Source organism: Chanos chanos, chromosome 3, assembly GCF_902362185.1.
Source record: "Chanos chanos chromosome 3, fChaCha1.1, whole genome shotgun sequence".
Taxonomy (NCBI): Eukaryota; Metazoa; Chordata; class Actinopteri; order Gonorynchiformes; family Chanidae; genus Chanos; species Chanos chanos.
Genome location: NC_044497.1, coordinates 19153805 through 19167050, shown reverse-complemented (window position 1 = coordinate 19167050; position 13246 = coordinate 19153805). Strand labels below are relative to the sequence as shown.

At 40.9% G+C, this 13246-nt stretch overlaps 1 protein-coding gene across 1 annotated transcript in view; it reads right to left on the bottom strand.

The window, feature by feature from the left end:
• scn5lab (sodium channel, voltage gated, type V-like, alpha b) overlaps positions 1 to 13246 on the bottom strand; it is a 90227-nt gene that overhangs the window by 76083 nt on the left and 898 nt on the right. Inside the window, exons 2-6 of the mRNA XM_030768573.1 lie at positions 10357 to 10475; positions 7736 to 7825; positions 5283 to 5411; positions 2550 to 2641; positions 315 to 566 (exon numbers count right to left, since the gene is read on the bottom strand). Coding sequence (XP_030624433.1) covers positions 315 to 566; positions 2550 to 2641; positions 5283 to 5411; positions 7736 to 7825; positions 10357 to 10475 — 682 coding nt within the window. The remainder of the gene's footprint in view (positions 1 to 314; positions 567 to 2549; positions 2642 to 5282; positions 5412 to 7735; positions 7826 to 10356; positions 10476 to 13246) is intronic.

Sequence of the window (13246 nt, the reverse complement as noted above, 5' to 3'; positions counted from 1 at the left end):
AGCTATTACATATTATATAATGGGAAGATGGCTGGAGGGTACGCTCAGCCACAAGGCTCAGTCAGTTAATTGAAGAAGGAAATCTTCTTGGCTCAGGCAGTCTGTCCTGCATTCCAAACAGGACTCAGTCCGACCAGTCGCACAGTGCTCCATCTTTAAATAGCTAACGACCAACTGCACTCACTTCCAGTCAAATAAGACACGACATACCTCTTTTGTTTCTTTTGTTTCTTTGTTTTAAACTTTTTGTTTCTGCTTTCGTTCACATCATAAACGCTGCAACCATTTTTGGTTTCCACTCCCTTGGCACTCACCTTCGTCTGTGATGAACTCTTCAATGGAAGCCCAGGACCTGTTGTTGCAGAAGAAAGTGCTGTTACTGCTGAAGTTTGAGATGGTGTTGTTGATGCAGCTGAACGGGCTGCGGACACACTTCTGTCGCAGGTTGCCCATGAAGAGCTGTAGGCCAATCAGGGCGAACACACTGAGGCAGAACACAGTGAGAATCATCACGTCCGCCAGCTTCTTCACTGACTGGATCAGCGCTCCTACAATGGTCTTCAGGCCTGAGTGAGAAGCCGAAACAAGTCGGGACACTGACTCCACAGCCATAGCACAGAGTTTACTTTTTTGTTTGTTTGTTTGTTTTTAGTTTGCATATGACAAGCCAAGCATTCATAGTTGCTTGTGTTAGGTTTTAGATAGGACCTAAACAGCTCTTAACTTTGATTAGACTGGACTGAGCAAGACTGAGAATTTTATCTGGTTAGCAACCAGAACAACAAGTATCCCTCTCCAAACATAAGAGGTAATGCCACACTTACAAGGACATTGTTTGAACTGTTCTCAGAGTGTTTCATTTCTGGCTGTGATTGCTTGTCTTGGTGAATGCAAGTACTAATTGATATTTTTTTAAACTCTCTTAACCTTTGCTATTCTTGGATACAAATTTACAAATTACCCAGATTATTTTTATTTTTAATATGAAACATGCATATATATGTTGCAGATTTTATAACATACAGATGTGAATTGTTCCTAAGAATTGTGTACATTTTATTTTTTGCATTTGTGAAATAAACAAAAAATAAATATTCAATAAACAGCAAATAATGCTCAACACCAACACAAAGCAACAACCACACAAACCACACCAACAGAAAACAACATAAAACACCACAAAGAGGGCCAACAAACACAACCTCACAATCTTGACAGCTGTATTCCAAAGAAAGAAAATTTCTTGTCTTTCTTTATGAGCACCTATAACTTCTGAAATTTGACAGTATCTGCTCACTGACAACAGACCCTTCCACTGTATTCTTCTCTCCTTTATATTCATTTTGGAATATCCAATTATACAAGACCTGTCTTATAGGTCTCTCCTGCATAGCAGTCACCTCAGTGGAGTTTAATGAGGTGACCACAAGCTTCCTCAGTCACTATGAGTTGTGTACGATTGTCAATAAACGACGAGACTCATTTGGAAGAGGGTGCTGTTTAGTCGATTCTAACCTGAAACTACAAGCCTGGTCACTTTGGACTAAAGGGGACTTTGTCTGCCCAAGGAACAGATGAAGGCTGCTGGGTTCTCTAGTATACTGTAGTTAAAATGGAATAGTCTGTACGAAATATGACCCTAAAAACTGGATTATTCTGACCTGACAAAATACCTACATACAGGGACATTGACAAAATCCCTACCTACAGGGACATTTTGGTGATTTAAAGACTGAAATCAATATAAAGCTCATAATCAATGATTAATTTGATCTAGTCAATCAGAAATTGATACAGAACTCTTTATAAGAGCATGCATGTCACATATTTCAAACGTGCCATCTAAAATGACCTTGGAATTGGTGTGTATTTATTGTGGCAATGGAAAACTACTATGTTTCCACCTGTGGCTTCATTCCAATGGCAGTGTCTGCTGTGCAGTTTGTGCTGCTTACCATGCAATGTCAATGCACTCGTGAGCTAACCATGCCTGTTAGACGTCGAACACACAGGTTGAATGAGACTTTTTGAGTGAGCTAACTTAAAGCTTTAGCTACAAGGCGAAAAGTGTATCACAACCACAGCTTCTATCATATTTCACGCTGTGTTGACTTTCCAGGACAACAGCCTTATACCTAAAAACCCTTTGCTCTGAATCTCAGCGGCTAAAGTTTGTAATATTCAGTCACTTCAAATGTTAATGACCTAATAGAGACTTCAAATAAAAATCAGTTTGGATTTTTTAAAAATCTTATTTAGCTGTAATTTCTTTTTAAGGTAAAAGAAGCTGGTGATGAAAATACCATTAACATGAATCAAATGTTAATACACTAATATGAAACGGCATCATTAAATGCCGTATGTCTTGGCTGAAACTCTTCAAAAGACATGTTATTAAGCTGCCCAACTCAAAAGTCTCATCTCCTAGACCTTGCATTTCCACAAATCCACAGATCTCGTCAGTCAGAATTTACAGAGGTAAAGGAAATGATGGCTAAGCTTGTAGTCATCCTTCACTCTAGACTCTAGCAGTTAGCTACCCTTCTCACCTGGGATGACCGAGATAGTTTTCAGTGCTCGAAGGACTCTGAACGTTCGTAATGCTGAGACATTGCCCAGGTCCACAAACTCAGTAACATATCTGCAATAAGCGAGAATTGAGGCATACACAATGACAAAGCACCAGCAACAGGGCGACAACAACAACAACAACAACAACAACAACAACAACATCAAAAGGGTTGGGACGGGAATGTAAGGGATTTCTTTTTGGCTCGACCGGAGCTGACAATGAGGAAGGGAAGGTGGGACAGCTTGGTTCCAAAGGATTTGCGCTGGACAACAGCAACAATGCAACCTGTTTCCAAAACACAGAAACGCAGGAACAGGAAACCCCTTACCTGGGATTACTGAAATAGTTTTCAAAGCTCGTAGGACTCTGAATGTTCGAAGTGCTTGGAGATTGCCTACTTTTATAAACTCAGTTAGAAACCTGTGGGATTGAATTACAATTATTTGGAAACACACACACAAAATAAAAACTTGTAAAATAAACTTCCAAGCCCTGGAACAACAGAGATAATGGAAGAAGGGCAAAAAAGAATAATAACGAAAAAAGAATAAATCAGGAGCATTTCCGTTCCTCCTGATGCTTCAGGAGACACCCCAGATGTGTCACCAGCTAACATGGCGCCAGCAGTTTAGATTCTGGAAAGCGAGATCGACTCATCTGGACCCGAGTTGCTTTCATTCCATATCGAATTTCATCCATTTTGACCATTACACTGATTGAATTACTGAGATGGGGGAGGAGGGGAAAGAGTGTGTAATTGAGCCACTGGTAATATTCAAGATCTATCGCATGTGGAGCGAGCAGATGAGGCTGACAAGGCCTGGACGGCATTTGAATATGATTACGTTTGAGGTTGTATCGTTCAAACATACACCAGTCAAATGCACTGGAGCACCCATTCTGTTTCCATAGGAACCTGAAAGGGGTAACGGGGGGAGCATTTTATCGTTTATCACTGCCCGTATCCGTTTCGCAGTCATCAGTCTGGATTTAATAAAGCTGGGAATGGTTGCAAGCGCTCCTGTCAGCATCACGACACAGAGATCTGACTTATTGGCTACAGTAGTGGCTAAGGATCCATCTGATCCTACAGAGGCATCCAGTTCAAGGACAACTGCCCTGTTCAGGAAGAGAAATAAAGCCATAAAGGCCAGTGAGAAATAAGCACTTCATCACTGGAGAGAACCAGAGGGAGCACAGCAGCACGATCCTCAGAGGCATGCCATAGTGTCCCTACAGACAGGGGATCATGTAATGTAGAGGTAAAACATTGCCCACGCTCCTTAAAAGTCTGGTCATCATAAAGGAGACATGTTGAAGGCTCTTCTAGGCTTTTAGTGGTTGATGTGATGGGAAGGAGAAGGAGGAGGAGGAGGAGGAGGAGGAGGAGGAGGGGGATGGTAGTGCACCGTCTCCATATCTTCTGCTGTTGTATTTCTTTCTAAATGATCAATGATTTGTATCTCCATTTGCCATACAGAGGTCATGAAAACCTTTTTCTTTTTTAGGTAGAGCTCATTCAAAATAGATGAAAAATTATGAGAAAGGTCTTTGATTAAGTTTACAATGTGGCTCTCTTATTTGTCCTCTTCTTCTTCTTCTTCTTCTTCTTCTTCTTCTTCTTCTTCTTCTTCTCATTCTTTTATTTCTTCTTCTTCTTCCTCTTCTTCTTCTTCTTCTTCTTCTTCTTCTTCTTTTTGCTAGGATTTTGTCATGTAATCTTAGTGTCCTAATTGGTTAGTTTTGTTGATTGACAACCAAAATATCCATGAAAGGGGAATGACAGGAGCAATTAACTTGAGACTGACTACTCAATGTCTATAAACAAAAAAGAGTGAACAACATATTTAAAGACATTAAAGAAGACAAATAATGACCAGAGTGCATCTACATGTAGATGAGAAAAATGTTCAAAAATTTCAAAATGTGGAACGGGGAAAATACTCCTCACTAATGTGTGACAAATGTCAAAGTTAAATTAAATAATCAGATTGAAAAAAAATTCTCTAAAAAATTAATTTTCCACATCTACAGTGATTTTGAGTTTTTCAACGAAAATTGATCAGTTCAGATACATTATCAAATGCGCTATTCTGTAAATTAAATGATTTTTTTATGAGTCATTTTTTATGACACAGAGGAATATACAGTGAGGAATTTCACAAAGGAAATGAAGGGAAAAAACACAGCAATGGAAACAGTCATCATGGAGAGGAGCAGCAGTAGAGGTCATCAGCAGTATTGTCAGTAACACATCTACACCTCAGGGAGGACAACAATCAAATCTCTATCCTCTACCACCGTTACTATGACAACCTGTGTTTGAGGGTTAGGGTCATAAACAGAGTATATTGGTCACATTCTACTAATGAAAAATTGATTGTCTCCAATAGACATAATATATCCTTTATTAATACCAGATGGCTAAAACCAAATGATCAGTATCTAAATGAACACCTAGGATTCTTCACTATTATTTTGCTGTTTGGTCAGGGATAGGCAGCCGTTTTTCCGGGCTGCAGATCTAATACAACTTGTCTTACTAATCAGGGGAGCTCCTAAGAGCTTTGAACCAGCTCCCATGTGTCTGTGGAAAGACAAACCTTATAGGTGAATGTGACCAATGTGAGCAATCACAGTGATCCTAAAGTCTTAGGTTAGTTTTGGCTAAAGGCTGCAGGTTGGGGTGAGAACTGAGAGGAGTACTTACGCCATGACTATCACGCTGAAATCCAGCCAGTTCCAGGGGTCTCGCAGGAACGTGAATGGCCCAAGGCAGAAGCCCCTTGCCAGGATCTTTATCAGTGACTCAAACGTGTAAATGCCAGTGAAAGTGTACCTGAGCAGAGGGCATGGGATAAGGTGGATGAGGGTGGGGTGGACAGGTGGATGGGGAAGGGGGACAGAAAACAAGAGAGTTACACATCAGTAACACACAGCAGAGACACAGGGGTCAATTGAATCAATAAATCAATCAATCAATCAATCAATCAATCAATCAATCTGTCACCCCCCATCCCACCACCCAAGCAATGATCTGCTCCACATAACAGATGTCACAAACAGTGTAGAAGTAGGGGTGGGCTGGGGTAGGGGAGGGCGTATAAAAGATAGACATAGAGTCGCACCCAGTGATAGACAGAACAAGATAAGCCGACAAGGAATGGGAGGCACATGTACAAACAACAACAAAAGAAAAAAAACAGTATCAGCCCTTGAGCAATGGATAGCAAGCTCTTTGTGACAGTCACTCCTTGATGAGTTGGTAGTCATCAAGACAAGAACGGGCATTAAAATCCAGCACGTCACTTTGATCATCAAAGAAAGAGACACTCTAACAGTGTTGAGGGTGATTTGGATGAAGGATGCAGCATTCTGAAGTGCACAGTCACTTTTTTTTCCTTTTTTTCTTTCTCTCTGTCCCTCTCTCTAGTTTGATTGGGCTCTGTGATTTTCTTTTCTTTGTTTTTTTTTTTTTTTTGCACGATCTCTTGTCTGTTAATGTCGTACCTCTCAACACTGCAGGCCGCTCTACTTATTCAAATTCTTTATGAATTCATGTCTTTCACAGATGACTGGGACAATAACATCATTGTGTTTGATGAAGCCTTTTGGAGAACTAAGGAGAAATAAGGGTTGCAGAGAAGGACCACCTGACCCCAAATCAAATACTTAAAAAAAGCAGTGATCCTCACTACTCAGTCACAAAAGACAAACTGACCTGCCATGGCAGTTTCTCTTTGAAATCTCCGATTGGCTATAGGTAAGGAAACGTATGCTGATATGAACGTGATTTGTTTGTTTGGCGATCAAAGAATGCTGAGAGGTACGAATTTTTCACCTTGTAAAAAAACAAACAAACAAAAAAAAACAAGGTGACAAGTGTTGTGGTGGACAGGGATTCATAGCATGCTACATGCCACTGAACCCGATGTTCTGAGTGGAGACGAGACACTGGACGGCCCGACATTCACAGACAGGGCATATGGGTCCAGAGAGGCTTCGGAGTGTGTATGTGTATGTGTGTGTATTCATTAAAGGCTTAGTGTGTGAGTTCCCACAGTTTCTTGCACTGTATGGGAAAACTCATCTGACACTAAGATGGCACTTAACCTCTGCTGGATAAGCGTCAAAAACATGGGATAAATCCACTCTATCCATTTTTGAGATGTATGTCTTGGAGCTTTGCCTGACGGGCTGGAACCCTGTGTGACTGCATGGTGATAGTGTATAATGATGGACGGACAGACTCGGAGTTTGACAGAGAGGCAGTTCTACTGACAGAGCGATGAGGAGAGCGCAAAACAGAAGAGGAGTAAGAGGGACGTATAGTAACAGCAACATGTGTTCAGAGAGACATCCAGGTGCACAGACAGATAGTTAAGTAGACAGACAGGTAGATAGTCAGACAGAAACACTGACAGAAACACAGACAGACAGATAGATAGATAGATAGATAGATAGATAGATAGATAGATAGATAGATAGATAGATAGATAGATAGATAGGATTTAACCCATGTTCATTTCTATCTATAACAGTAAATTTTGCCAAATGAATCTGAACATTAACTCCCATTCCTCATATTCAGTTCCATCTTGATTTGTTGCTTTGTTTTTATCATTCGTGTATAACTCCCTTTAATGAAAATTTAAGAGAGCAGAACAACCAGGTGAAGATTCTGTTATGCTTTCATTCCGATGTGACATAGCAGAGGTGCAATTAGCAAAGTCATGGGGTTTGGACGCAGTCAGATTGGTAACTTACTTGCTAATTGTGGTTGGCAAGGCAACAAACACCAGGCAAAGCTTAACAGTCAGGACAAATAGGGCACAGTTGAAAGATCAATACAATCAGAGAGTGTTAGGACACAGAAAAGAAAGAGACTCAGAAGAATTGGCAGAGCATTTTAGGCCAGAACAGGCATGAATGCAACTACAACTTCAAAAATTTTTAGGCAAATCATTGAATGACTTTTTTTTTTTAATTGACTCAACTTATGAGGCTAAGGTGTCATTTGAACCTCTCTGCACACAAGTTGAGCTAGCTATGTAGCAGTGTGCCTTAAAATTTTAAGTTGGAGTTGTCTGCTTTTTTCTGATTTGCTTGTTTGTTTGTTTGTCTGCTCTGTGTGTGTAGAGAGAAGAGAGAGGTTGTACTTACTCGACATACTTGGCCCACTGCGCTGGTTCAGACATGGCCATGAAGCAGCAGTTGGTCAGAATAGTGCACATAATGAAAAGACTGAATAAAGTGGACAGGGTTAAGGAAAGTTAAGAGACATTCACAGATATATATAAAACATCATATGTACTGAGACAAGCGATCCAACACAAACATCCTTTTCAGGGTTTTTATCTTACAAAATTCTTTTATTTCTATTGAGAAGGTTAAGGGTATGTTTTCAAGGATATGATTTCACAAAATGTCTATTTTTTGGAGGGAAAAAAAGTGAAGTTTAGTGCTGTTAATTGGAAGGCCATTCTGAACTGCTGAATTTTACATGAGACTAATTAGTAGACTTCTATTTTTTTTCTGCAGTTAATTTACGGGGATAACAGGCTAATATTATAGAGGTGGGAAAAAACCCTCCAACAGTTCATAACGGTAAATTGACAGTAATTGACAGCTGCTAAATGATGCTGAAAATTATACCTCAGTCACTGAGGCGTGTAGGCTCACCCGCTGCAAATAAAATTTCATTTTGCTGCCAGCACACCCACATTGTCTTCTTTCCATCAAGCGGGCGTCTAAGTGAGTGGCACTTTGGCACCCTGGAATGACACTGTAACGTCTTATTGGTGTTTTTTTCTGGGATCTTTTTGTGCCTTCCATTTAAATGTACTTGATATCTCTACTGTAACATAATTTACACTATTTGCAAATAACTGAGTCCTTTGTTGATTTTTTTTGTTGTTGTTGTTTTTTTGCTCCAGTTCTGGATTGACTTCAAAAAGAATGCCTACTTTTAGGACATTCATAGCCATGAGTTATTAGTAACCCAGTAATCCCTTTGGGCCTGAGAAAATATTCAGCGTAATAACCGTCACAACTAAGGGACCCCCCCGCCCCAGTCTTCTAAGCTCTTTGTACCAAAGGACGGTTAGAGACCCTTTTATGCTTTAACGGCCCTTTTACATTCTCATATAGCTCTCTGTAGAATGAGTCATAATAACAAACAGATCGCCTGACGTCCAAAGCGTCCGCTCTCGCTCACGGCTAATAGGAAAAGTCCATTTCCTAAGCTTGACCCAAATAATATGAGCATAGAGGCGGTGAGACTCCGTTTTAATACAGTCAGCATGCTCAGTCAGAGGCTCAGTGTTAGCTTAGTGCTAAAATCCCAGGTTTTGGAGATGTAATGTATGCAGTAATCAGGGCTCTTTGAGGTCCCACTATGCCCTGTTGAAGAACACATCTCTCAAAGATGCCATGTTTTGATAGCAGTTCCTCCTAAGATTGTTTTCCCTTCTTTGACTCGAATGCTTATGTTCCCCTGCGTGTAAAGAGCTTGTCTGATTTGCAAATCATCCCCCCCCCCCCCTTCCAATAACCCCGATCCGTTCAGCATTGTGTGTGTGGGTGTCACGCATCCCTTTTTTCTCACAACTGAATGTTATGAATGCGCTCTGGTGGCGCCAGCTAATCAAACACGTTTCCGCGGGTAATCTGCTATGAAGGGCGAGCGTGTGGCATTGGTATGCACTGCCCAAAAAAGTGCCCATTGAAGAGGCACACGCGACACTCAGCCCTACACTCTGATAGCTGTAGGCAGCTTCAAATACAGGTGGTCCACCCCCCCACCCGAAGCCCCCAGTCGCTATTACGTAATCCGCGAGACGAAATGTTCACCTGCATAAGCCTTTTTTTTGTATGTTTTATGTAATGGCAGGTACCATGGCGACAGGGCGGGGCACATGGGAGGCTGCGGCAGACCCTATAAGGACAGTGTGAGGGAGAGCAAGGTGAGGGGGGTGGGCAGACCTCATCAACACCTCCCGAGTAAACCTCTTCACCTGCTTATCACGGCAGACAACAGCAAAGTATCCACGAGCCTAATATTTCTTAACACCCCCTCCCCTCCCCCTCCCCAGCACAGCCCGGAGTCCTGCCTGATATTTATAGCAGCTCTGGGTGAAAAGAAGGGCCGGGGGGGGGGGGGGGGGGGGGGTGTCGAGAGGAGGGTGACGGAAGACGAGGTGTTGGCCAGACCAGCTCTGGGAAAACAGCCATCCAAACTTGGCATTGTCTGCGCTAATGGACTCACTCCCTAAACACACAGGCATAACCCTTAAATGTCAAAGCCCAAGCAGTTCGGTAACAATGCAAGTGTGAGAGCATGCCCTCAGACTTCGGAACAGTTGACGGACCGTTGTCAAATGTGACCGCCGAGATTTGGAAGTTCCTGTTTCTAGAATGTTCTCTGTCCCCTCGAATCCCACCGTTACTTGACGATGTCTTTATAAATTTATATCGGTATAAATTCATTTTGTGGTCCTTGATGTTTTCATTTGAATTTAGATATAAATTGGCAGTTATAATCAGTTCTCCATTTAAGGTGGGGAGAACAACAACAACAACAAAAAAAGAAACCAGAGACAAATATTGACAAAAGTTAGCCAAAGTGCACCACTTATTGACCAAAACCCTGTACCATTACAGATCAAGTAAAAGAGAGCAAATACAGTTTAAATAACATTCCATAAAAGCAACATCAGCAATTAGGTCTTTTTTTTCCTTTAAACAAAATGGAGTCCTCAGTACAGCAGCAGAAAAAAGGATATGAGTGTACTAAAATCTTTATTGATGCTCTTCTAACAGGATGAAAAGGGCTAAAAATATAGAGTGCAGATGTGGCACTAAATCGGAAGATGGCCTTCCCTTTGTTCAGTACTATAAAAGTCTGTGGAGAGGAAAAGACAAAGAAATACAGTGAAGTGAGCAAGAGGGGAAAAAAACCAAAATATGATTGAAAGAAAAGTGAGCTTTCTTCACACAGCTGATTTGTCCACTCATTCTCTTGACCTCTCTCTCTCTCTCACACACACACACACACACACACAACTACAATCCACTTTCCCCGCACACCAAAACAGAAACACTTTACTTTGAATTCTGATATGAAACAAAACGGAGGGAAAGATGGAGAAGACTCAATGCTGTCCACTTTATTTAGCGTGAGTTATCATGGGTTGTCTCTTGTTTCTCTCTGCCCAAAGAGCACTGGTAATGAACTCAGCAGCTCTATTATTCCATTAAGAAGACAGCTGATGTACTGTGACACAATAATGTACAGTAGATCTTCTGCCTTTACGGCTCTATCCCTCATGGTCAAAAAACTTCACCTTATTGGAGTTATACTGGGTCACTTAAAAGCTGGCACCCACAGTAAAGGATACAGAGCTAATTTAGACAGCTACTTTAAATTTCCTTTGAGTCTAATCTTTTAGTCTATATTACAGTGCATATAAGTATTTTTGTTCATCATGGTCAGTTTTAATGTAATTTTAGTTGATGAAAGCTATGGACGTTTTAGACAGTAAAATTAGGAACTTTAGAACATTCTGTTCGTTATATTATGAATTTTTGGGGGGGAAGGACTTCAACATGAGAGAATAAAGGCTATTATAGAAAACCTTTCGTTACAGTTTTCACTTATGAAATACAAACTACTCTATACAGCCTAGAAGCACAGCAGATATGTTCTCTAAAATGAAAAACACATACCATATTAACTTTCTACAATTAAGTCTGTAAGTCTTTAAACGTCCGCAAAGTGCAGACTGTAATGAGGATCGTTCTGAATTAGGTTAGATCTGAACAACTGATAATTCCTGAATTACTGTAAAAAAAGAAAAAGAGAGAAGGTATGACACATTAATGTACCTGAAGTGTTAAGCAGACAGTCTAAGTTTGTCTTACGATTTTGTTTATCTATTTGGTCGCTTCTCTGAACAAATACCGCAAAACAATCTCGCCAGAAGTCAGACCATTACAGGAAAACACTCCGGGGAAACCTCAATTTCAAATAATAAAAAAGAGAGAGACAGAGAGAGAGAGGGAGAGAGAGAGAGCATGTTTGTGTCAGGCTGTCAATTAATTAAATGCATGCTCAATATCTGAAAGGCACATCTGCCTCTCTCACACCTAACGCTCACATTTGAGATTAATCTGACCCTGTTTCCATGGAACTGTATCACTACAATAATGATGAAGAAATAACAAAACTGGGGAAAAAAAAAACGCAGAAAATAAATTACAACATTACTCAATGGAGGGAATTCGGTCACCAAGGGACCCTGTCTGTCGCCATGGGCGACACAAGTAGAGGAAGGTCTCTATCCCAGAGGTGTACAAACAGTTCCATTTCCCAGCAAAGATTCATGGCATCCTCAGCGTGCTGGATTTATGCCATCTCACTATAGCATAAATAACATAGCCAGTCAGAGCCACAAGAATAATTGTGACCAGGCAACATCGGGTCAGCAAAATCTAGCACTGCCATGATAGCAGAATGTGGCAGCTCTTCCCTTTTCTGCATGACATGTGTGTTTGCAATATGTCTATATATCCAGCAGCAATGACAGCTCTTGCCCTTGGCATCTTTGGTAATTGCAATAATTGCCCCTCCAGCTGTAAAAAGCTGCTGCGTTCATACGACACTTTGACTGCGTTTGTGCGTGCGTGTGACACCGCGGCCACGTTTGCTCCTGTTTGTCTCCTCTTCCCTCATATTTCTCTTGGGAGGTGCATGTGTGTGTTTGTGTGCATGTGTGTGAACAGGATAACAAAGAAAAGGGTGAACAGGTAATCTTTTTGTAAGTAAGAGCAACTAAGGCCTCATGGGTAACATATATGGGGGTGTGCGTGCGTGTGTGTGACTGTGAACAGGATAAAGGACAAAGAAAAGGTGAAGATGTCTTCCCTTTGTAAATAAAAGCAACTAAAACCTATCTATATACAGACAGGATATAGATACTCTCTCTCTATTTTATTCCTCGTTTTTTTTTTTTTCTTTTTTAATCTATGGCATAGAATCCATGTTAAGAATGACTGTTATTGAAGCCAGTGGATTTATCCACCAGGAGAAAATTTTTGTGTAACGAAATCTCTCTTGTGCACAGGTCACACGAATGAGACACATCCAGAGATTATTACAATGGTAAACAGGTAGCTGTCTCTTTGCTGTCCTCTGCTTTTAACTTTTGAGAAAACATACACAAATCATGATAGAAAGGTTAAATATTTGCTAACTGGACTGAGTAGCTTGTGCTTAGAATGGCTGTTTTAAACTAAATTGGAACAGTCAGGCTGTTTGTTTTGTCTGTGCATTGCAAATACGTAAAAAAAAGAAAAGAAAAAAAGAAAAAAAGAGGGCCGGTGATCGTTTTGATCTGAGGAGAGAATGTCCGTCTTCCCTCTGACTTCACAGTCCGTTCATCTGGTTTAAGCCATAACAACAGCTTAGCATGAGGGGGAACGTGGCATTTTTCCCCCATAAGGAAAATTATATTTAAAAAAAAAAGTGAACTTGAAGGCAAAATTTTAGCTGAAATCCATAGAAATGGAGATTTGTTTGGGGGCTCTGTGTGTGGCAGAGAGAAGCACACACAGCAGTGGTAGCATTAGGACTCCTCATCAGCTCAGTGACTCATCCTTTTCATCAGTGCTTTC